Source organism: Culex pipiens, chromosome 1 (assembly GCF_016801865.2).
Source record: "Culex pipiens pallens isolate TS chromosome 1, TS_CPP_V2, whole genome shotgun sequence".
NCBI classification, from domain to species: domain Eukaryota; kingdom Metazoa; phylum Arthropoda; class Insecta; order Diptera; family Culicidae; genus Culex; species Culex pipiens.
Window position 1 is genome coordinate 131289023 of NC_068937.1, and position 22912 is coordinate 131311934.

The 22912-nt window shown below is 36.5% G+C and overlaps 1 protein-coding gene across 1 annotated transcript in view; it reads left to right on the forward strand.

Moving 5' to 3' along the window:
- Window positions 1-22912, forward strand: part of LOC120417843 (probable serine/threonine-protein kinase roco5) — a 184977-nt gene that overhangs the window by 10757 nt on the left and 151308 nt on the right. The window contains exon 2 of the mRNA XM_039580063.2: window positions 6675-7378. Within this exon, the coding sequence (XP_039435997.1) occupies window positions 7202-7378 (177 nt within the window). The 5' untranslated portion in view covers window positions 6675-7201. The remainder of the gene's footprint in view (window positions 1-6674; window positions 7379-22912) is intronic.

Below are 22912 nucleotides of genomic sequence, written 5' to 3' on the forward strand. Positions count from 1 at the left end.
ATCCCAATTTTACGATTTCCTATTCTGCGAATTTCCAACAAGTTTTTCCCTTCAGAAAAATCCCAAATCGAACCCTAACCAAAAAGCTCGTCAACCGATTTGCCACGTGTCATAAAAGCGAAAAACCCCATAACTCATAACCTTTTTATTGGCCGATTGAAAGCGAACTCAGTATTTCAGCTTGGTCCATCAAGCCGTTGTCGTGGCCCAATTCTTCTTGGAAGAGCATCCCACTACAATTCACACATCATGGTGTGCGCCCCTCCCCCCCCCCCCCACCCCCCTCAAACTCGTGAATGGAATTGGTTTGCGGACCTTTTTCTACCCATTTGCTCACGCTCACTGGGATTAGAAGAGAGCAAAACATACCGGAGGGTGGGAAATTCTGAGGGGAGAAAACGAAGTTTTCCTGTTTACTATTCCCGAAAAAAGAAGTGAGCAAAAGGAAAAAAAAAAGTAGAAGAAAGAGGAAACTGCAGCTGTGCGAAGTGATTCGGGGTTATTTATAGTTTCGAGAGTGGGAAAAAGATGGAAGAATGGGAAAAAATGTGTGGAAAACTCGTCACTGTTTGAGGGAGCTGGATTGGAAGGGAGGATTTTTCAAACAGGGATAAAATATCAACTATATGATAAATTGCATTCTCTTAGGGTAAAGAAAACTTGCTAATACAAACAACTTAAGCTATTTTTATTTTCTTGAATTACTGGACTGTTTTTTAAACTAAAAAAAGAAAAAAAAATCTATCTCATCATGTGAATGTTTATGATGTAAACCCAGGGTGGCTACTTAAATTTAGAAATAGGAAGAGTCGGGATAAAAAATAAAATTTGTAAAAACTCTTGAAATGCCGAAAAAAAAATTGAAATCTGAAATATACATTTGTGAAAAATATTTACAAATATGTACCTGCAGCGATGGAATAATCATCATCAAAAAAAAAATCATTGGACGTTCATCAAGAGAAAAAATCCGAAAGGAGCATGGCTCTCCTCTCTCGCGCACGAAAGATCGGTAAAAGGAATCTAAAAAAAACATCATCTTGATTATTCGGCGGAACATCTTTTTCACTACTACACTTGCAAATGTAACGTTACACGTCGAAAAATTACGTGTCACATTTTGTAGATGGGCAATGTGTTTAAACAAAGTGAAATAAACACTTTTAAGTGGTGCTGACAAGGAAATTCACAAAAAATCATCAGCAGATTGATTTTCTTGGAGAAGTTCAGGAGCGATTTTCTTTTGCGTGATTTGCCTCCTCTCTCTTTCGTGGGTGAAGAAAATTCGCAAGCGAAATTGATTTTTTTGCGATTATTCCATCCCTGTGTACCTGAATGTTATTGTGGTTTGTTTTCATCAATTTTTATGTCAAATATATATTCTGCTTTTCTTGATGATTATGATTTCGATTTGAATTAATAACATGAACAACAGTCATAAGTCGAACAAGTTTTATAACTTTTAGCAGATGTTATGGTATATATTTGTCATCAAATTTCGCAATATTTTTTTTTACCGAGAAATTTTAATTTATTGATGCTACAAACAAAACATGCAACAGTAAGCATTTTCAACATTTGAGATTTTTGCATATAAATACAGTCCAAACTCGATTATCCGAAGGCCTCGGAAAAAAATCACTTCGGCTAATAGAAACTTCGGATAATCGAATCATGAAAAAAATATTTTTTTCGATGTCTTATTTTTGATTGCCGAGCTTAGGTATGACCTCTAAACTCCGTTAAAGTGATTTAGAAGTTTAACATCCAACATGGCGGCCAAAATGTCGGTATTCAAATATTTAAAAATCTATTTTGTAATATAATAGGCAATCAACTATTGTAACGGCTCAGAGGTCTACCCAAGAGAATCCTCTCCAGCTCAACTCACCGCTTCGTCTAGAACATTGGACAGTTTGCTCAAATCGGACAGTCTCTTCGCGCAGGCTGCGTGATGCAGTACTCACTGCTAACCCTGCTACCTTTTCTAATAAATAAACCTAAATTGAATTGCTAAAGAAAGCTACGTGTTTAAATTTGCCAAGGAAAGCTACCCCAAATCCCGGTTGACCGTTACACTATACAAATCTTACCAAAAAAAAATCACAGAACTCGAGTTTGATGTTAAAAGTAAGAAAATAAAATAATACGAATAAAAAAATGTTTTTGTTTTGATTCAATTATCCGAAGTTTCATACAAACCTTCGGATAATCGAACTTCGGATAATCGAGTCTGGACTGTAATGTCTTACGTTCAGTGTAAAGTAGAGGGCTTAACGAGAAATCAAAAGTGCTACATGGAGTTACACTTTCTGTCAAGCTTCTGTGAAGTTTACCATGACAGTTGCGAAAGTTTAATTCCATCCCTGATGGACTGAAGTCCCACGGTCGTGCGATTCGAAGCGTTATCTGCTCGATGTCGATTGAGTCCTGCCGTTTTCGAGCGTTTGTCGTGCGTTTTGATCGAATGTCAAAAAACCGACATCGTGTGTATGCAGAAATCTTGGCAGGCGTTGATTAAAATTAATGACAGATAAATTTTCGCGGATTTCCAACGTGCTTGTGAAAAATTGTGTTAATTAAATCATTTTTAATAAGCTAGAAATCTATGTTCCAGATTCAAGAGCATGACGGAACTAACAAGCCGAACAAATGAATGAGGTAAAGCACTTTCAAATTATGGTGTGTTCAGAATTTTTGATATATTTATCTAACTTTATCTTTAGATGTTTGAAAAATTGCTGGTTTTGCCCCTTGAGATCACCAAGAATGAAGCAAATTCGAGTTCCGAACCTGGCATCGCAATGTGGACAATAAATATTTAAATAGAAGTCGATTTGAATAAAATAATAAAATGTGCATGTTTGCTAACGAAATCTCTTTTATCTGCATCAAATTAACCCAAAAAATCCGAAACGAGAGCACCCGACAATGGCAGGACAATCTAAATAACAAAGTCGCCCGAAATCGGCCCGACAACGGCCCGTCAACGTCGATTTTCTCAAACGTCGATTTCGACGATCGTCGGACAAAGTGTTGCATATACGCACGAAAAGGGCCCGAATTCCGTCGGACAAACCGTCGGAATTCGGGCCGTTTTGTCGAGCCGTCGGGCGGTTTTCGGGCCGTTGTCGGCCTGATCCGTCTGTCGGGGATGTTACCGGCTCACATCTCTCTTTTTAATTTCTCGATATGGTGAGGCGCAATGTTACTCTCGGGGTTTTCATCGAGCTGTCAAAACAGGACTTCAGTCGAGCGACAAGGCCTTGCAAGAATTTGGTTGGAATCCCTTTCAATTATTTTTAATCAATAAACATCAATTTAACAACCAAAATTAACTAATGTTGAGCAAATTTAACATTAACACTTGTAGCACCAACGGGGTCAAAACTTACGCGAAGCACCAAGGGGGTCAAAAAAGTTGGAAATGCAACTTAAACTGGCTGTATCTCGGCATTCGATCCGGAAGAATGTCAAAAATCACCTCCAACAAGGTAGATCCAAAACAGATGCGTCTACCCTAAGTTATAATAAAAAAGGCATTTCCAACCTTTTTCCAATGGTTGTATGAGCCGGTGAAAATGCATTTCCAACTTTTTTGACCCCGTTGGGGCTACAAGTGTTAAGCTTACAAATATCAAAAATGTTGGCTCTACTGTTCAATTTTAGGGACAACAAAAATGTAGTTGAAACTTGATTTTAATTTTAAACAAGAAAATATGATGAAATATGAGGAACATGATTTTTTTTAATATATATTTTTCAAGTTTTGGCTGTCGTTAAAATCATTGAAATAGATTATGACAACTTGTGGAAATGAATTCTTGTTTGTCATTTAGATAATTGTACAATCATGTCCTAATAAAAATGTTTTTTTTAAGCTGCAAAACCATGAAGTTATGTTTTTAATTAGCTAAAGTTTATCATATTTTTTTATATCTAAATAATCGAAATTACGCTAGCTTCCCTTACTTAAGCTTGAATATTTGCCAAAGGTTCTATTTCAATAATTTTTCAAATTTCTGTTTTAGGTTTCTAGGGTGTACATTGTACACTGTACATGCATATTTCAAATAAACACGAGATTACTATTCGACGCTTTAAAATTTCTGGAAAATGTCGGAAAAATGTCTGAAAGTTGAAAATATGTCTTAAGTGGATAAAAATAATCCTAGAAAGTGAAAAACACCAAAATTAAGTAAAAATTAAGATTAATAAACCCACGTAGTGCAAAAAAGCTTAATCATAAGGCGTACATTTATCCTACGAAGTTTATCGAGTTGAATAAATACAAAGAGTGCTGAATAAATCAAGCATGGTAACTAGTTGGATTCAAGATTTTTTCAATTCCGGAAAACACCGAATTTAAGTTCAATGAAACTTTCTGATCTTTTCAATAAAAATATTTTTTTTAATTAGGTCTTAACTATGAAATAAGGAAACTATTTATTTGAAAACCTTTTCAAAAGTAAAGATCAGAAAATTTCACAAAGGTTTCATTTTTTAACATTGAAGATCAGCAAAATAGCTTCCGAGAGATCGTCAGTTGAAAATTACAGGCTTATTGAGTAATACTTAGAAAAAAAGTACATTTTCATCGATTCGAATACTTTGTGATATATAAAAACGAATTGCCTGATTTTCAAAGTCCCAGAGAGAAAATTTTGGGAAATTTTCACAGCTTAGTGCAAAAAAACGAAAAGAAAATAAAACTACTTTTCGACTGCAAATTTGATTTTGATTTAAAAAATGATTAATAATAATTGTGTAATCCAGGCTTTCGAAATTTTCCAAATAAAACATATCTCTTAAACCGGTATCTTAAATCATGCACTATGGATCAGAAGATGTTTTTTTAGTCTCCTAAAACTTATTTAATAAACTTCGAAATTTAAAAAATATATTTTTTGGGAAATTTATTACAGAAACAATTATTACAATGTTTTACGAAAAGTTCCAGCAAAATAAGCTTTGGTTGTACCATGTCTTGGATAATACAATTTGACGTTCAAAGCATGATTTTTTTTAACATTTCACAAAAAATGTGAACGGACGATTTTCAAAACTGCAAAGAAAGAAACTGCAGAGCAGTTTTGCTATTTATTTTTGAATCTCTGTAAAAAGAAAAAAATGTACAAAAATAAAGTTGTTAATGTTTTTAGAAATTCTTTGCACTTTGCAACATTTGCTAAGTTTCTGGACTTATCAATAACAAATCGTCGCTTGTGTGCTATCTTGTGACACGTCCTATCTTTTTACAGCAGACGCGTCACAATATAGCACACAAGCGACGAAATGGTAAACAAAACTGTTTTAAATGAAATTTTGGCTAAATACTCAAATTTCACTATTCCTGAAAACCATTTGCAAACAAAATGTAATATCTCTTATTCTACTAATTCTACTTTTGGTGGATTTATCGAATAATTGTGATTATTTTTTATTTATATTGAAGGATGCACTTTGTCTAAAGATATTTTAGCAAATTAAATTTAAAAATAACAGTAAAATTGGGATGGTTGAATCGTAAATTGATATAGTAAAAAGTCTGCAAAATTTCATGAAATTGAGCTCACATTTTTTTACTGTCTTTAAAACTTTGTGTCAGGGGATAATATTTGTATCTTCAACAACTGCTTACTTTTTCAGTATCTTTCCTGTACACAACTACTCTTAAATAATACAATTTTGCGAAAATGTTGGCAGATTTTTGAGTACTGCGAAATTGCCGTGAAATTCCAATGTTTTGAAATTGGCATGCTGCGTAATTTCATTTTTTTTGCCGTGAAAAATCTCTAGCCCTACTCATAACCTACTACATTGTCAAAGAAACCAAATCGACCAGAAAATCCCTTCTCAAGAAATAAAATTTCATATATTTACACATCCAATTTGTATGACCAGCCCCAAAAATTTTATGGAGACTTGCATAGAAAAACGAATGACGCGAAATGACTACTTTTGAAATAGGGAATTCAAGGACAAAGATTCATTATTTTGTTTATACACGTGGTTTATGTACGACCCCAAATCATTTTTTGATGCTGAGCCATTATGTTTACTTGAAGGTGAATCTTTGAATTATAAGTAAAAATTGCATTTTTCCTAAGAATATTTTTTTAAATACGGAAAACTAAGAAAAAATGAAAAATTCAGTTAAAAATCTTCTTTTTTATTTTCATTTTTCACACTTCAACGTGTTTGGTTAGATTTGTGCTAAAATTGATGAGTACAAAATATTTTAAAAGGTTAATAAACCGACTGCATAATACCTTAAAACTTATTGACTATCTTGAGTGATTAAATCGTTATCTTATGAGATTCCCTCCCCCGAAATGATGGATTCGTTCCAATTAAATACTTTGATGCAAGCCCCTTCCCTGCAAGCCAACAAATCAATCCCCAATCATACTTAAATATTTACCTTCAACAGTTATCTTTTCTTATCTCGCTGGGAGTGCTGATTGCAACGTGCGCACATTGACGCAGGTGTCCTCGTGCAAACATTTATCGCGAAAAAAATAAATGTGTATGGGTGCAATTATTAAATCGAAGATCAAAGTTGTTTGATAGGCTGCTTCGAGCGCTTTTGAAGTGTGGGGGTTATTATAGGACTCAACAAGATAAGATTGATTGTTTTTTTTTCATTGCTTCTTCTTTTTCTCAAATTTCAGACCGCGCCACAGAACGTCAGTGACAATCGATTGAGCCAAGCAGTGGATGTGAGTGTGTTTTTGCAGTGCGAGTGAATTTCCCACAGTTTGGGGCCAGAGCAACTGTCGAAGAAGTACACAAAAGCCGCACTGTCAAGTGTCAAGTGTCGATAAGGGGAAGCAGTGCATTTGGAACAACAAAACGTGTTCTAAGCCGCCAAAGGGAGCGTAAAAGGGTCAGGAAGTTTGGCGGAAAGTGAACCCCGATATCAACGCGCGCGCACTTCGAGGAAAGTTTCGAGGAAGTGTTTTGCGGTAGACCTGTTGAGCTGCTGGAACAGAACCGACCACGAATCGGAAAACGGGGTTTGCTCGTGAGGTTATGAGCGCCTGTTCGCGGGTCGTCGTCAAGTGCAACAACCCGGCAAGGTCGCGGCCAAATTCTGTCCCGCGGTAGTGTTGGTGAAGTCGGCAATCGTTCGGAAGGCAAAAGTGGTGGTAGTTCTGCAATCGCCGAAGGAGGTGCCAGTGATTGTGAGCTGATAACGATGAACGTGGGACAGCACACGGGGCCCGGGCCGCCACTGAACCGGAGCGGCTGTTCGGACCGGTCGGTGACGGGGCCGTCCTGTCGGGCGCTGCGGACGGCCGTTTCGGCGCTCTACTGTCTGGATGACTTCCACCGCGAGAAGATCGGCGCCGGGTTCTTCTCCGAGGTGTTTAAGGTGAGTTGAGGCGGGGTTTTTTTTCAGATTTGGATCCAAGGTGGCCACTCAAGTCGGGAAATCGGAAAATCGGGAATTCGCCAAAATCCGCCAAAAATCGGGGAAAAGTCGGGAATTGGGTACTAAAGCCCTATGTCAATTTTTATGTACAACGGTAAAAAACACGATTAAAAACCATTTCTGATCACTTTTTTTCATTTTAATGCAAAAAAAATATTGACAAGACAACATTTTTTCGATGGATCAACTATGGTCCCCTTGGAACGAGCTGTCAAGTAGGAGCTTTTCTGTCAAGAAGGACCGCGAGGTTAATTTTTCAAAATTGATTTAAAAATCCATTTTAAACTCTTTGTGGTCGTACAAAGGGTCATTGTACTCAGAAAAATAAGCTTTATCGCTGTAAACAATAATATCAGCAATCTAAGCTTCATTTTAGGACCCAATTTATGATTTTTTGTCAAAAAGTCGGGAAAAGTCGGGAATTCTAAGCATACTTGTTTGAACATTATTTTTTAACTCTTGAATAATTTTCAAATTAAATTCGCTCAATTCTGCTTTAGTAACTTACTTTAAATTTAAGGTTCTTTCCACTATTTCAATAGATTTGAGTATGGAAAAGCTGTTTAAAACATTCAAAATCTCAATTAATATTGGAGTCTTTGACACAGATCTTCATAATATTTTTCATGAATCATATGATCTCTATTAATTTTTGTTTTTCAAACAAGATGAATGAATGAATGAATGAATGAATAACTAATATAAAAATAGAGCCTAATGGCCAGCTTAAAGTTATGATTCTATTTCATTTTGTCACTTAGATTGAATATTTGAAAACAGATTCCAGTTTGAGTTTGGCAATGGTTTTTTTGGTAAATATTTTTAATTGTTAACTAAATTCATTAAGTGATTAAAAATATGTTTTTTTTTTCAAATGCCTTTAAACTTTTTTTAAGAGTATGGGTAAATTACCTACTATACATAAAGCTTGATTTTCAGTTTTCGGAAAACTTAAATATCGAATAAAATCCAAAATTGAAATACTTTTTTTACGAAAATTTTGAAAGTGCAAAAAAAAAACAATCCAAGAAATTTAGAGTTATTGCAAAACAGTTAAAAAAATGTCTCTTCAAACATTTTGCTTACACAGCTAAAAAAGTAGTAATCCAGCTGCGTGTAAAGGCCTGGGTGTTACATAAATATTACATTATTTTATGCAATTTTATGTGATTTTACACCCTGAAATATGTAGCCCATCAGTATGGGAAACCTACTTGACCGAAATGTCAAGCTCATATATGCGTTTATGCTTTCAGCTTTTTATCGGTCTGATGGTCGAGTGGGCTAAGGCGCCAGCCCTTACTGTTGGTGCTGGGTTTGAATCCCGTCGGTTGCAACTTTTTTTTTTTGTGTTTGCAAAAATTGTACATGCAGTGTGTAATATTAAGTGTTTATTTTTGACGAAGGTGATGTGCATGCTTTTGCATTCGATTTTACTATCGGATTTTTTGCTGTGTAAAATAAGTGGTAAAACACAAAATCATATCAAACTGAATGTTCATAGAAAAAAAAACAGTTAAATACTGACCACTAGATAAATTAACATTAATTAAAAAAACAATATCAAAAATTACAAAATTTAAAAGGGAACTTGGCAAGAAAAAATATTATAAATTCCTTGACATTTTTCTAAGTCCTTTGAATTATGTTTTAATCATTCTTTGATTAAAAATGATGATGAAGTTTAAAAAATAGGAACGATATTTTAAGTTCTTTGACTTTTTGTCATTTCCAGATGAAACGAAGTATCTAAAACTATACTTTTGCCAATTTAAAAAATAACATGGAAGTTATAAGTATTGTTGAACTTTAGATAGTTTTTTCAAAGACTATTTTTTTGTGTTTCTACTCTGAATCATAATAATTAAATTCCATTTTGAAGTTTTTTAAATTGTTGTTTAGTTTCTGTTTTTACAAAAAATGCCTTTATTTGGATTATTTTTAAATTCATTAATTTTTTTTTCGGTGGTTCATATTGACTTTTCTTATAGAAAGTTTTTTGTTTGAAATCCTTCTTTAGATAAGAAATGCGTATTATTTGAGCATTCTGGAAAAGTCTGGAAAAAAGTCGGGAAAAAGTCAGGAATTTGAAAATGGGATTTGAGGGGTCACCCTGTGGAACTTATATGGAAAATCATAATCTTAAGGTGAAACGAGAAGTCTACCTCGACTCGATTTTTTAAATTCGAAACATTGTATAGTCATCGTATAAGGTTAGTGAATTTTTTACGATTTCGCGGACAGCGTGAAATTCGTGAAATTCGAAGATTTTCGTGAAATCCCGTGAAATTTATCAATTTTCTCAAATCAACTCTTTGAAATAATATTATAATAAATATTTCATCTATAAAGACTTTTTCAGTGAATTTCATTAGTTTTTAATGGAAAACTGTGCTATGAACCATTTAAAAAATTGTTAGCAAATTAACATAAATTGTGACAACATTTACTGAGAAGTGAATGCTGCGAATACATAAATCATGTTAACAAAAATCACTCAAAGTAAAAAACATATTCTCGGAATCATCAAAATATCACAAGGAAGATAACTTCAACTTTTTGATTCCAGTTATTCTCATACCAAAAAGTTTAAATTTTAACAAATGTTGACATTTTCAACCAAAACTAGTTAAAATTGCCTAAACAAATATATTGTGATAAATTTTTGAATGGTTGTACAGATTTATTTAAATTGAATTGATTTGATTTTGGAAATTTAAGATTTTTCTGAGTCCTGTTTAATTTAAACGATATTTGTTTATTTGGGTGCATTGCTTCACGTTGATGTTAAAAAATACCACTTTTTTTGTTTGCTGTTCTGATTTTGAATAAAATTTTGGAGATTTCGTTACTGATTAAATTAATTTTGCCTTTTGATTTTTAATTTAGTTTTTGAAAAGTGTGATTAAAATAAAAAAAAAATTGTTACCTGTGCAAAATGTCGCAGAAAATTCAAATTAATTCAATCTGATATGAAATTCAATAAAATGTTAAAGATAAAATAGATGCAAACCAGGGATTTTGTTTAAGCTCTGTTAGTCGAATAATAAAAAGCAGTTCAGTAAATGAGAATACGTATGCTCTACATTTCGTTCCAAAATATATATAGAGCATTCCTTAAGACACGTGAATGTTGGAAATCAGAAAAAGTTTTTTTTTCAGTAAAGTTTTGTTTTAGATTATTGAAGATTAATTTATAATGAAACATGAAAAGTAGTTTTTGTGACATAAGTTTTTAAGGGTTATTTTAACATTTTTCACGCTCCTCGAAATTTTTGTGAAATTTTGTGTTTTGAAATTATGGTCCCCGTGAAATTTGCAATTTTTAAGCGTGAAAAATCATTAAGCCTAGTCATCAACATACCGTGTGTATGGTTTGTTAACTACAATGTTGAACAACTTAACTCAACGACAAAAGCCCGTTAAAATAAAACAATTCTTCCTCAATATCCCGCAAACCGACTTCAAACGAAGCCCCGAGCAGAACTAATTGCACAACAATGCCGCAGCGCGGTGCCTTAATTCGTTACAAATTTCACTTCAAAACAGTGATTGAACACTATACGGCACAAAACCCTTGCCTCCGGGTTCTCATCGGTCATCAGTTTCGAAGTCGATTCATGGCTTCGCTCGCGTGTTTGCTTACGGCTCAATAAAATTTAATCCACCGCGCGGCGGTGAATTTTCCTTTCTTTTTAAAACTACGCCAGATTGTTAATGAAAGCGATTAAAATGTGCGCGGTTTTACTAAATGAGGTATCGAGAGAACGGCTCGGAAGAGAATCAATTTCCTGGCGAGCCTCGCCAGTGGCCATCACGATACGAGGAAGTTTCTTCTTCTAAGGGCGGCACGCCACGAATTGGTCTCGCGATTGCGAGTAGAGTAAATCAAAACGGCAAACGAACAAAGACTCATGAATAAGTAACTTCAAAGTGCACAAATGCACCCATAACAATCGCGTTCATTCGTCCTTGAGAAAACGCACGCGTTTAAAAAGTACACAACGCGACAACTTCAAAACCTAAAAATAAACTGGTTAAAAAGTCAAACAAGCCCACTTTCACGACGCGCAGTAATGCTTATCAAAAGTTAATTGGTGGCCCCCCGACTTAGCCGAAGCTTAGTCGAGCTTGGCCGCGGTCAGACATTTTTCCTTCTCTAGTTTTTAACAACGAAAACTTAATGGTTAACGATTGCCGTGTTTGTATGACGTCTATTTGTTGAGTAACAGATGATTTATTTTGTTTACTTATTTATGTGCATTTGATTGGGGCGAATTTTGAAGCTACACCCAAAACAGAGATTTTTGACAGCGAACGCTTTTCTCTAATCGTGCCTCCGATTTGCGGCTTATTTGCCGTCAGCGTGTACGTTAGACCACTTCACCAACACAGACTTACAAGTTTGCCCCTACGCTGCTATAAAGTTCTCGTGGCACAGTGGCAAAGAGACACTCCAGTAATCTGAAAGTTTCGGTTCGAATCTCGATCAGAACAATGTTTTTGTCAGTTTACTTTTTTTGACTTCGGTTAAAATCGTTATCATTTTCGTTAAAAGTAGGTACGCACAAACCGCACAACAATTACCGAAGCATACCGTTTCAAAGAGCTGACCATTTTCTCTCCGGTTCAGCTGTCAGTTGGTGGCAAAGAGCACAGTTAAAAAAAATATCATGTTACAAAATAAAGCAGAAAATTGTTTAAATCTTAAGTTTCAATATCCAAATTTAATCACAATCGATATTTTGCAAAAAAAAAAATCTTTGATTTTCTTACTGTGTCAATTGCTTTTTCGAGGGGGCTTTCTCCAAATCTTTACTTTATTATTTTCCTCCTTCTTATGCTCGTCAGTCTTAAAGAGTGAGGCCTTCGCGCTCGCGCAGTAATAATCATCATCGAGAAAAAAAAGAAGATTTCGTTGATCGTGAACCGTTTATGATTGGGCTCTTTTTTTTCGAGTAACAGTTGCGGAGCGAGACTTCCGGAAGGAAATCAAATCGTCGCTGGCGTGCTATCTTGTCGCACGTGCATGTTGGTCCAATTTGAGTTAAGAACGCCAATTTGTGTGCAGCTCAATTCAATTTCAATCCTGAGATATTCGATAAAAACCAAGGTTGTTGTTTTCTCGAAAATACTAAAAATTTTATAATTCGCAATATGGGTATCAAACGATTCGAAATTTTGCACGCATTTTTACTGTTTTAGAGTTTTTTTAAAATGAAATTCTCAATTTTTCACAAAATACCGTATTTTTTCGAAAGTACTTAAATTTTCATTTCCAATATGAGTATCAACGAAACTAAATTTTACCTGCTTCTCATTCAAAAAACTCTAAAACAGTTAAAATACATGCAAAATTTCGAATCGTTTGTTAACCATATTGCAAATCATAAAATTTTTAGTATTTTCGAGAAAATACGGTATTTTGTAAACATTTGAGCATTGCATTCAAAAATCTCTGAAACAGTTAAAATACATTTAAAATTTCGAATCGTTTGATACTAATATTGCCTAGAATATTGCGAATTAAAAAAATGTAGTATTTTCGAGAAAATACGGTATTTTGTGAAAATTTGAGTATTTAATCCAAAATTCTAAAACAGTTAAAATACATTCAAAATTTCGAACCGTTTGATACACATATTGTGAATTATAAAAATTTGAGTATTTTCGAAATAATACGGTATTTTGTGAAAATTTAAGTATTTCATTCAAAAAACTATTAAACAGTTAAAAACATTCATAATTTCGAATCTTTCGATACCCTTATTGCGAAATTTCAAAATTTGAGTATTTTCGAGAAAATACGGTATTTTGCAAAAAAAAATATTTCATTCAGAAAACTCGAAAACAGTTAAAATACATGCAAAATTTCGAATCGTTTGATACACTTATTGATACCAATAGAGGAGAAAAGCAACTCGCGACAAAATTTTGAGGCTAGGAATTTTGACAGGTATGATTTTCATAAAGTATTCGCCTCGAAAAACCCACGAAGCTCATCTACCGGCAGAGTGCAGAAAGGTAAACACACCAACGCCGCATCGACCGCCATCGCGCACGGGAGCGTGCCCAGTGACGTCACCGATCCATCGTTTTTACACGTGTCATACCGTCCACGTGAGTCCCCAGTACGGACGAGACAATCGACCCGGGCATCCGGAAGCACTTCTGGCCAGCAGCAGCAGAAGCAGTCCACCAGCACTACGACAACAACCACTTCCAACGTTCCCACCAGCAACGAATTTGAGATGCTGAGTGGAGATGAAAACAACACCGACAGTGACAGCAGCAATGCTGGCGACGACGATGACGATGATGAACTTGCGCGCAAGCAAGGAAAGCAGAAAAACGGTAACTCTCCGAAGGAACGACGACCACCTCCAATTTTTGTTTTGGATACGTTGGCTGACGATGTTGACGAGTTGCTTGAAGGACTCCAATATTGTCTCAAAATCAGCAAAACTTCTGTGCAAGTGATTACCCACAAGAAGCTGCATTTCGACTTGGTGGTGAAGAAGTTGAAGTTGCGAAACTTCAAATTCTTCACATTTGATCCTGCAGAGAAGGTCCCAGTGAAGATCGTCCTTCAGGGATATCCGGACCGCCCGATCTCCGACCTGGAAGAACACCTGACGGGCGTCAAGGTAAAGCCTCGAGAGATAAAGGTGCTCTCAAAATCGACTACGGTGACAGGTACGTACACCTTGTACCTCCTGTACTTCGATCGCGGGTCCGTCAAAATCCAGGACCTACGGCGGATCAAAGCACTGGACGGCTTCTTTGTGACGTGGCGATTCTATACGAAGAATCCGGCCGACGCAGCTCAATGCCACCGCTGTCAGAAATTCGGACACGGATCCAGAAATTGCAACCTTCCACCCCGGTGCGTAAAGTGCGGTGAGACCCACTTCACCGAAAGGTGCAATCTTCCGCGGAAAGACCAGCTGGGGGAAAACGCCCAGCAGCACAAAGCGCGCGTCAAGTGTGCGAACTGTGGTGGAAACCACACGGCGAATTTCCGTGGCTGTGCCGCGCGGAAAAAGTACCTCGAGGAGCAGGACAAGAAGAAGAAAGCGCCAGCGTCCCGCCAACCTCCAAAGACATCGAGCTCGAACGCTGCAGCAGCTGGCGGCGGAGCGGTTCCATCGACCAACCCAGCGTTCCCTCCCGGTTGGGGAGGTTCGTACGCTAGAGTAGCCGCTTCTGGGAGCGGTACTTCACCGGGACAAGCAGACGTCACCGGAGATGACCTCTTCACGCTTCCCGAGTTTTTCGCTCTTGCTGGAGAGATGCTCACGCGCTTCCGTGCCTGCCGGAACAAGGCAGAACAATTCCAAGCGCTCAGTGAGCTGATGATGAAGTACATCTACAATGGATAAGCTGCCTTGTGTAGCAAAGTTTTCGACGTCAATGGACAAAACATACTGTGATTTAGTTTTAAGCTTTTCTATTTCTATCCTTTTCCTTAGTAAATCTAGAAGGTTTTTTTTTAATTTTTCCTTCTCTTGCCAAATCCATTGTTAGAATATCCAATTACATCAAAATGAATTATAGTTCAAATCATAGTTGAAAGGAACTCCAAAACTCTATTAGGTTATAAGAATTACGAAATTGTGAATTGATTATTTACTAATAAAAACTAATTGAATTGAATTGAATTTTAGTATTTTTGCCTTCCTCACTTTACTGAGGAAAGGCTATAAAATCACTCGAAAAATGACCTCCTAGACCTACCTTCATTTCGTCGCCGTCGTGCTAGCTTGTCGTACGTGCATTTTGGTCCAAATTTAGTTGAGAACGCCATTTTGTGCAGCTTACAATGTCTCACCTTTTGACCTTCACAGATCCTCAAAATTCAATTTCAATCCTGAGATATTCGATAAAAACCGAAAAAACTTCGTGCATTGTTGTCACTTTTCATATTTAAGAAGTTTCAATCTTGTCGTGCTATCTTGAAACACCCTGAAAATTGTTGTTAATGCGACAACTGGCCAAAGGGATTTCAGGTCAGAACACGTTTGACACACGTGCATGCCCGACCACCGTAAACATTTGTAATTATAACTCGGGAGTCAGCCAAACAAAATGCTTTTGTTATTGTTTACATTACGTACTCTATTTTTTGTTCATTCAAGGTCAAACATTACAACGCGGAAAGTCGTAAAGCGACGTGCGACAAGATAGCACGAAAGCGTCGAAATAGTGACCTTCGAGAGATGGAAAGATTTTGATACAAGTTTTTTGGCCTTAGCTTGGCGGACTTTCAAAAAAGGGTAAACGAAGGTTACTGTTAGGATTTTTAAGTATTTGCAAGCTTCCCATCCCAGCTTTTGAACCCATCCGTTTAGTGCTTGAGCATAAAATTGTCCCCATAAAGTGGTCGTTTTGGCTCCGGTTGAAACGCAGAGAGGGGTTGTCCGTACAGCTAATCTGGCCGTTGTACCTCGACTGTGTTGTTCAGATAATAACTCACTGTAGCTTTTACTGTGGGGTCGGCTATAAAATTAAGACAAACTTGCGATTGCTCTGGCAGTTGAGAAGAGGGTTGCCCCTTGGGATTAAAAACTATCGCGGAATACTGATTTAGGAGGTCGGTTGACCTTGTGGAAGGAAAGGTTGAGTTTGTGTTTATAGATTTTTATATTCAACCCGAATAGACAAGAACCAAATGAATACTATAAAACATATAGTTATCTTAGTTTACGTCAAATCGGCACTACTATTAAACATATTGTAAACTAATTGTATTGTTGACGCGTATTTATAGTCTTATCCCAAGAATTGAAACTATTTCCAACCCGCATAAAAAAGTACCATATAAAAACTTTTTTTCATATGGTAATTGAATTTAAACTATATTGTTACTACCATTTCCAAAAATGTTTGACTACTATTTTAGAAATGGTATTTATATGGTTGGCATGAATTTTTACTATCTCACAAATGGTTTAACCATCTGGCATAAGGGTGGTTAGCAATGGTAACCTTAAAAAACTCAGTACTATTTTCGTCAAAAAACTGTTTGTTGTATGGTAAATAAATGGTTTAAGTACTATTTGGCAAAAAGTAACCTTAAATCAAACAGTTCACAAATAGTTTAATATAGTTAAATTTTAATTTTGGGAAATTGAAAAACGATTTCACAAATAGTTACCATTTCTCAAAGTGTCATCGTATGATCCAATATGGTAATCAAATGGTAATTTTTTATCCGGGAAAAGATCAATAACCACATGGTTAATAGTACTCATATGGTTGTTTCCTATACGGGCTAGTAATAGTTAGACGTTCTATGTATAGACATGACTGCACAGACGCTTTTGGGTAGAAATTTCAGTAAAACATTTTTCGATGCAATTAAAAACTATCGATCGGACCTTGCAACGCTGGATTGTCAAACCAATCATACAAACTTGATATTTTCACGAATATCATAATAGACTCCACTGAAGTTGTAGAGACCCTACAAATTCTCAAAAACATTCGCTGAAGTTCATTACTCATTGCACAACGAACCCTATTAGCCGACGCCTCCGGCAATGAACTATGCTCAAAACACACACACACTCTCGTAATCGCTGAACTGATTTGCTTACCTCACAGTTTAACAACCTCTCTTCCCCCCACACCCCTCCCCCCTAACTACCACCACTTAATCGAGATCAATCTAAGCTAAACGCTCACTCGAAGCCGGTCGTGTTCAGGATTTGTCGTACCCCCCTTTGGATTTGCATAAAACCACAACAACTCCCCATTTGCTGAGCTGCTCACGCGAGCACATGCTGATAAAAACAGTCAACTTGCCCCCCCTCGATTCTCCCCGGACTCAAGTCCTGACGCCGCGCAACGGCTTCACCGAAGATCAAGTTCACGACCACGATTTCCTTGACGCTGCTGCACACTACACGACAGCCGATGACGAAGCGCGCACGACAATCTCGGCCGACTCTCGGGTTCACCAGACTTTGGCGGGTCTCTCGCGACTCTGGTGACATTGCGGGGTGCACTTTTTTTACTGTTCTTCAACGTCGATTGAATCACCCGGGTGCTCGAAGTCAGAGAGGAAGCATTAGCTATGCTGCGCATAAATTAAACATTAATCAATCGATGGCCGGGACTGCTCAGAGAGTAACCCAGCTGGACCAAAGTTGTCTTTCTATGAGGATTTCAGCTCGTCAAAAGGGTAGGAATGTTAGTCCTGTACTCTTTTAACCACAATTACCCGAGCAGACGGAAATAACTTGGGAATTACATTTTTTGATATTTGAAAATACTAGGCCAATAACATTTTATGTTCTTTATAACAAGATTTGTTATTCGTCGTTATGAATTTTTTGTTATTGGATTGTTATTGTAATAACAGACTAATAACATTTTTAGTTATTCTTCGAACAAATCTTTGTTATTTTAACAACTAATCCGATCATCCCAATAACAGTTGGAGGTATTCCTCCATAACAAAAAATGTTATTTCAAAGTTGTTTTTGCTTTCAACCAATATCAGACCAATAACAATTTTTTTATGATAATATTAACTGTTATTAAACTCTTATTCAAAAATGGATTTTTCATGAAGATTCCATAACATTTTCTGTTATTTTAACAGTATTTGTTATTGAAATGGCATGTATTTCGTTATTGCCGTCTGCCCGGGTATGCAAACTATTCTGGAGATTCAGTGCCAAGCTGTACGCTTTGATCTACCAAGGGTTACTTCCCCCAAGTATCTAAGCGAAGCGTTATCTGCTCAAGTCCGGTTGGGTGACCATAGTGAAGGTCGTCTACTGGCAGCTAGGTTGACGTAACTCGTCCTAATCGTTTGCAGCGATAATTGTGTACAGCTTTTAATGAATTAATTAGTTTACAACTCAAGATGAACTCAACTGCGGGAGCCACTTGTCAACCACGTTGGATAGGGTGGCTCCTCTTTTGCATACCTCCTCTTTGAGGAGGTTGATTAAAGTTGTGGGACTTTTGTCAATTTGCAATTCTTGGTCACGCTTCCGTGCATGCTCACTCGTAGACTCTTATTGTTGCTCTTTTGTTTTTGTTTTAGCTGTGGCAAAGAGTTTGCCATTATTGGAAGTATTTTTTGTTTCACTATCTAGAGCGTGACTCCATTTGAAGCGCGATACCTACGCCACCTATTGAAGACCTGGGACAGCTGCAAACCGACTTCTTCTTATATCTTGCTCAAATTTTCGCAGTACCTGGTTTCGAACAATTCCTGGTGCTCTGCAAGCAACAAAAAATGGACGTGCTCAAATATGAGTGGATGATTTATGGTCTGTGCCAAACGGTTCTAGAATTGCAGTGCACCCATTCAGAGGTCGGTTTCAGCGAGGGTGAACGCCGAGAGAAGAGTGCCTTTTCAAAAGGTTTATGGGTCTTCAGTGAAGATAAGATATCAGGATAGAAACAGTTTGAGTTCAGTTTAGTTGGCTTAAGTCACGTTTATTTTTAAATCACGCTGCAAGATAGTTATAAAAAAAGTTAATTATAACACTAGACAAGAAATCACCGAAATGTTGACCAATTTTAATCAACGAAAAACATCAAAACAGGAAATGATTTCTTTCCCGCCCGCTATGACGAATCGATTCATCATGACATTATCGTTTTCGATAAATCCACGTATATCTTATCGCACACCGATAATGAATCTTCTTGGTTAGATCACCGCTGACATTTTCGAGTCATTACCCAAAAATGCAGCACAACTTTTCCTTTCTACCGAAAACAAACAAAAAAAAACACGTTCAGTGACTTTTCGAAGGGCGGCACTCACACCGAATTTCACGTCATTGTGCAACCCTTAAATGCCTAACCCCTCCCTTTCGATGCACTTATCACACCACGAATTCACGTAACAGCCCTAGCCAAACCCCCTCACAAAAAGAAAAGCAAGATGAAAAAAAAACCCCGCGACTAAATTGCCATATCCGAGAGACGAGCCGAATCTCGGGGCTTCCTTATCGGAAAATCCCCGAAAAAAAAAACATCAGCCGACTCAGATGTGTTCGGGCCAGCTGGTGCAGCGGCGAAAGTGAAAGTGTGGCGATGTGTGAGTGATTTGTTGTTTTTTTTGTGAATACACACAGAAATGCAGACACGGCTTATTGTGAGGATTGTTTGTATTAGCGTCGGAAAGATTGATATTTTAAAACGGAATCGACCGAAAGCTGATTTTTTGGAAATTTGAGCTGATTCGTGTAATTGAAAAATCAATTTACAATCAAATCTACGATTAGATTCCAACATTGGCCCTTCAAAGGTTAGTTTCTGGTAAAAATGCTTTATTTTTTATTTTTTTAAAAGAGCGTCCATGATAATCCATTTCATAAAGCATTTTTATTTTCAAATTTCTGAGAAAACTCTCCACAATTATAATATCTGGACTTAAAGATTTGACCAATAGTTGCTGAGAGTAGCATAGTAAAAAGTTGAAATTAAAAAAACTAAAATTTTCTGATTGTTCAAAGTGTTTCAAAATTTATGCAAAGAACTAGCAACACTAATTTTTGTTCATTTGACATACAATTATCAATTAAATTGCTTTTTTTTAAACGGAGTATTTGATTAAAACAAAAAGTACCTGTTTTGATCTATTTTTTGCAAATTAGATGTTTCTTTAAAAAAAAAATAGGAATTTTGTCGTGCTACATTTATTTAATTTCCAATATTTTGATTCTTGTTTTTTTATTTACTTCACTTGGTCTCCTTAGACATTGTGATTTTTTTTAAGGGTGCACAGCAACCAAGGAAGTTGTTGTCTTCTTATTCCAAAACTGTCAAACTTACGGACCCAATCCTGCAAGAATCTAATAGTAAAAATAGTCAAACTTTGTTGTAAATAACTACGAAAACAGTAATTTAGGGGATGAATAAAAAAATATATCAATAGTTCCCGTAGTATTGAAGATACTAAAATGTATGTAACAGAAATCTGGGTGCAAAAGCTATGGTTGATGTGTACCGTTAAAATGAAAAATATGCTTTTTGGAAATTAAACTTTTGTAAAAACCGTTGTTTAAAAAAAGTTTGTTGATTTTTGTGTTATATTTGAGCAATTCTCTGAGATTTCGCCCATTCCTTTTTGTTTTTTAATCCGACTGAAACTTTTTTGGTGCCTTCGGTATGCCCAAAGAAGCCATTTTGCATCATTATACAAATTTACAAATGATTTATGGAAATTGAAAAAAATTGTATCTTTTGAAGCATTTTTTTGATCGATTTGGTGTCTTTGGCAAAGTTGTAGGTATGGATGAGGACTACACTGAAAAAAAATGATACACGGTAAAAAAATGTTAATGATTTTTAATTTCACTTTTTCGCATTCGCATTCGCATTCGCATTCGCATGGAGATGGTGATCTTAGCGGGTTGCAGACTGGATTTCGTCATGTATGTGTGATAATTGTCTAGCTCCGGCTGCTTAGAAATTGATTAGAGGGAATTAAAACCAATTCTACCAGAACAGGACAGGTAGCACCATGAAAGCCATCCATTGCCGGCCGCTCCCATCTCCACCATTCACCGGGAGAGGAATAAGGATTAGGAGCACGGGAAGTGTTGATGCTGAACTTACTTAGAAAAAGGTAGCGAAACCGCAGGCTCTTTTTCCCAACCTTATTGTGGAACTCGATCAAACTGATCGTTTGATCAAATTTAATCGAATTTAAACAACAAGGATGCGTAAGTGTCGCGTGGAGTTGGTAGTTGTGATGGGTAAAGGTCTGGGATTCGCCCTAAGCAAGCGATACGACCATTGGCATAAATGAAGTTAACTGTTATATTTTTAATCTCAAGGCAAGCAATCGGATGCTGCTGTTGAGCCAATTCCCGTTTAGATTAAATGAAGTTTTATTATTTTAACAGGATTGAAAATTTATTCTCAAAGCAAGCAGTTGGATGCTGCTGCTGAGAAAGTGTTATTATTATTTCCATGTATTTTATATTTTAATCCCGACGCGAATATTTGTTTGAAATCTAATCTTAGACAGCCGGCTGTGGAAAGATTAGATCCATGTGCCTTAATTTCAATCATCCAATACGATTCATTTTTTAGTTAACGGAAACGATGAAGTTATGAATACAAAATAAAAAAAATAAAATTAAAACGTGACGCGTGTCGTGTTAAGTATTTTCACATTAATTATTAACCGATTCTACTAACTCTTATTTTTGAATTCCGGTTCAACGACCTATACAATTTATCAGATTCGAACGAGATACGCTTCCATTTGTATATCAATTGAAGATTTTCTTTCCCCAATTTCTGAAAATTTCAGCTGTTGTATAACACAATCACACCATTCCTCATAAATTAATGAATCATTTTGAAAGCTAATTCAATTCAATTTGTAAATTAGCTAATAAAAAGCGTTTAAACTTTTCCACAAAACTGAGATAAATATTGATAATAAATTATAGTTAAATAATTTCAGCATTGAAATTTGATTAAATCAACTGGTTTTCATTAAATCATAATCATTTATTTTACCAGTGCACATTAAAGTAAAATGTTGTATGCAAGTTTTGAACCAAGCCAACCTTGCCACAACGAAAAAACAATGATCTAGTCAAGTGACAGTAAAGATTCAACCAACCAAACTCTCTCGCTCTCATATTCGCATTCACACTACACTTAAAAACAGATAAAAACCAACACACCATCATAAAATCTAGATTACTTTTTCAAAACAACCAATGCGCCATGGGCCTCCCATGTACAGAGGACACTTTGAAAAAGTAAGCGAGAAATCAGAACGAGCTCACCGAGTTCTCCATGCGCCGACCAAATCCAAGTGCTAGCAGGTTCCGCCGTTGGAGGAACGAGCCCTCACACATCAACCAGCAACGCAGCACAGCCACGTCACCGCACCGCAGCATGGAACAGCTCCCAAAATCCTGTGGTCGACCTTCAGCACACACACACAACGAAAGCATTGGCCACTAACACCACGGTCGCTGGTCGTGGTCATCGTCGTACCAAATGAGCACCAATACCACAATGCGGCTCTCTCTTCCTCTCGACGTCTTGCTTTGGAAACGAAACCAAAACCAAACATAAAATGGTTGAAAAACACTTCAAAACCGAATATTCTTAAAACATTTCACTATCCCCCGATGGACCACCACTAATTCTACGGAATGCAACACGTTCTGAGTCCAAAAACATTAAAAAACACCACAAAATCGACCGAAATATTCGCGGCAACAAACAACGCGACCGAAGCCAACATGGCTGCCCCCTATCCCCTCGTTAATGATTTTTAATTTCACTTTTTGTCACTAAAACTTGATTTGCAAAAAATACTTTTTTTATTGATACGTTTTTGGGGACATCAAATGTCAAATTTTCAGAAATTTCCAGAACGGGCGAAAATTCTTTGACCTAGTTATGAATTTTTGAATCAATACTGAATTTTTACATTTTTGATAACATTTCAAAAGGGCGTAACATTGCATG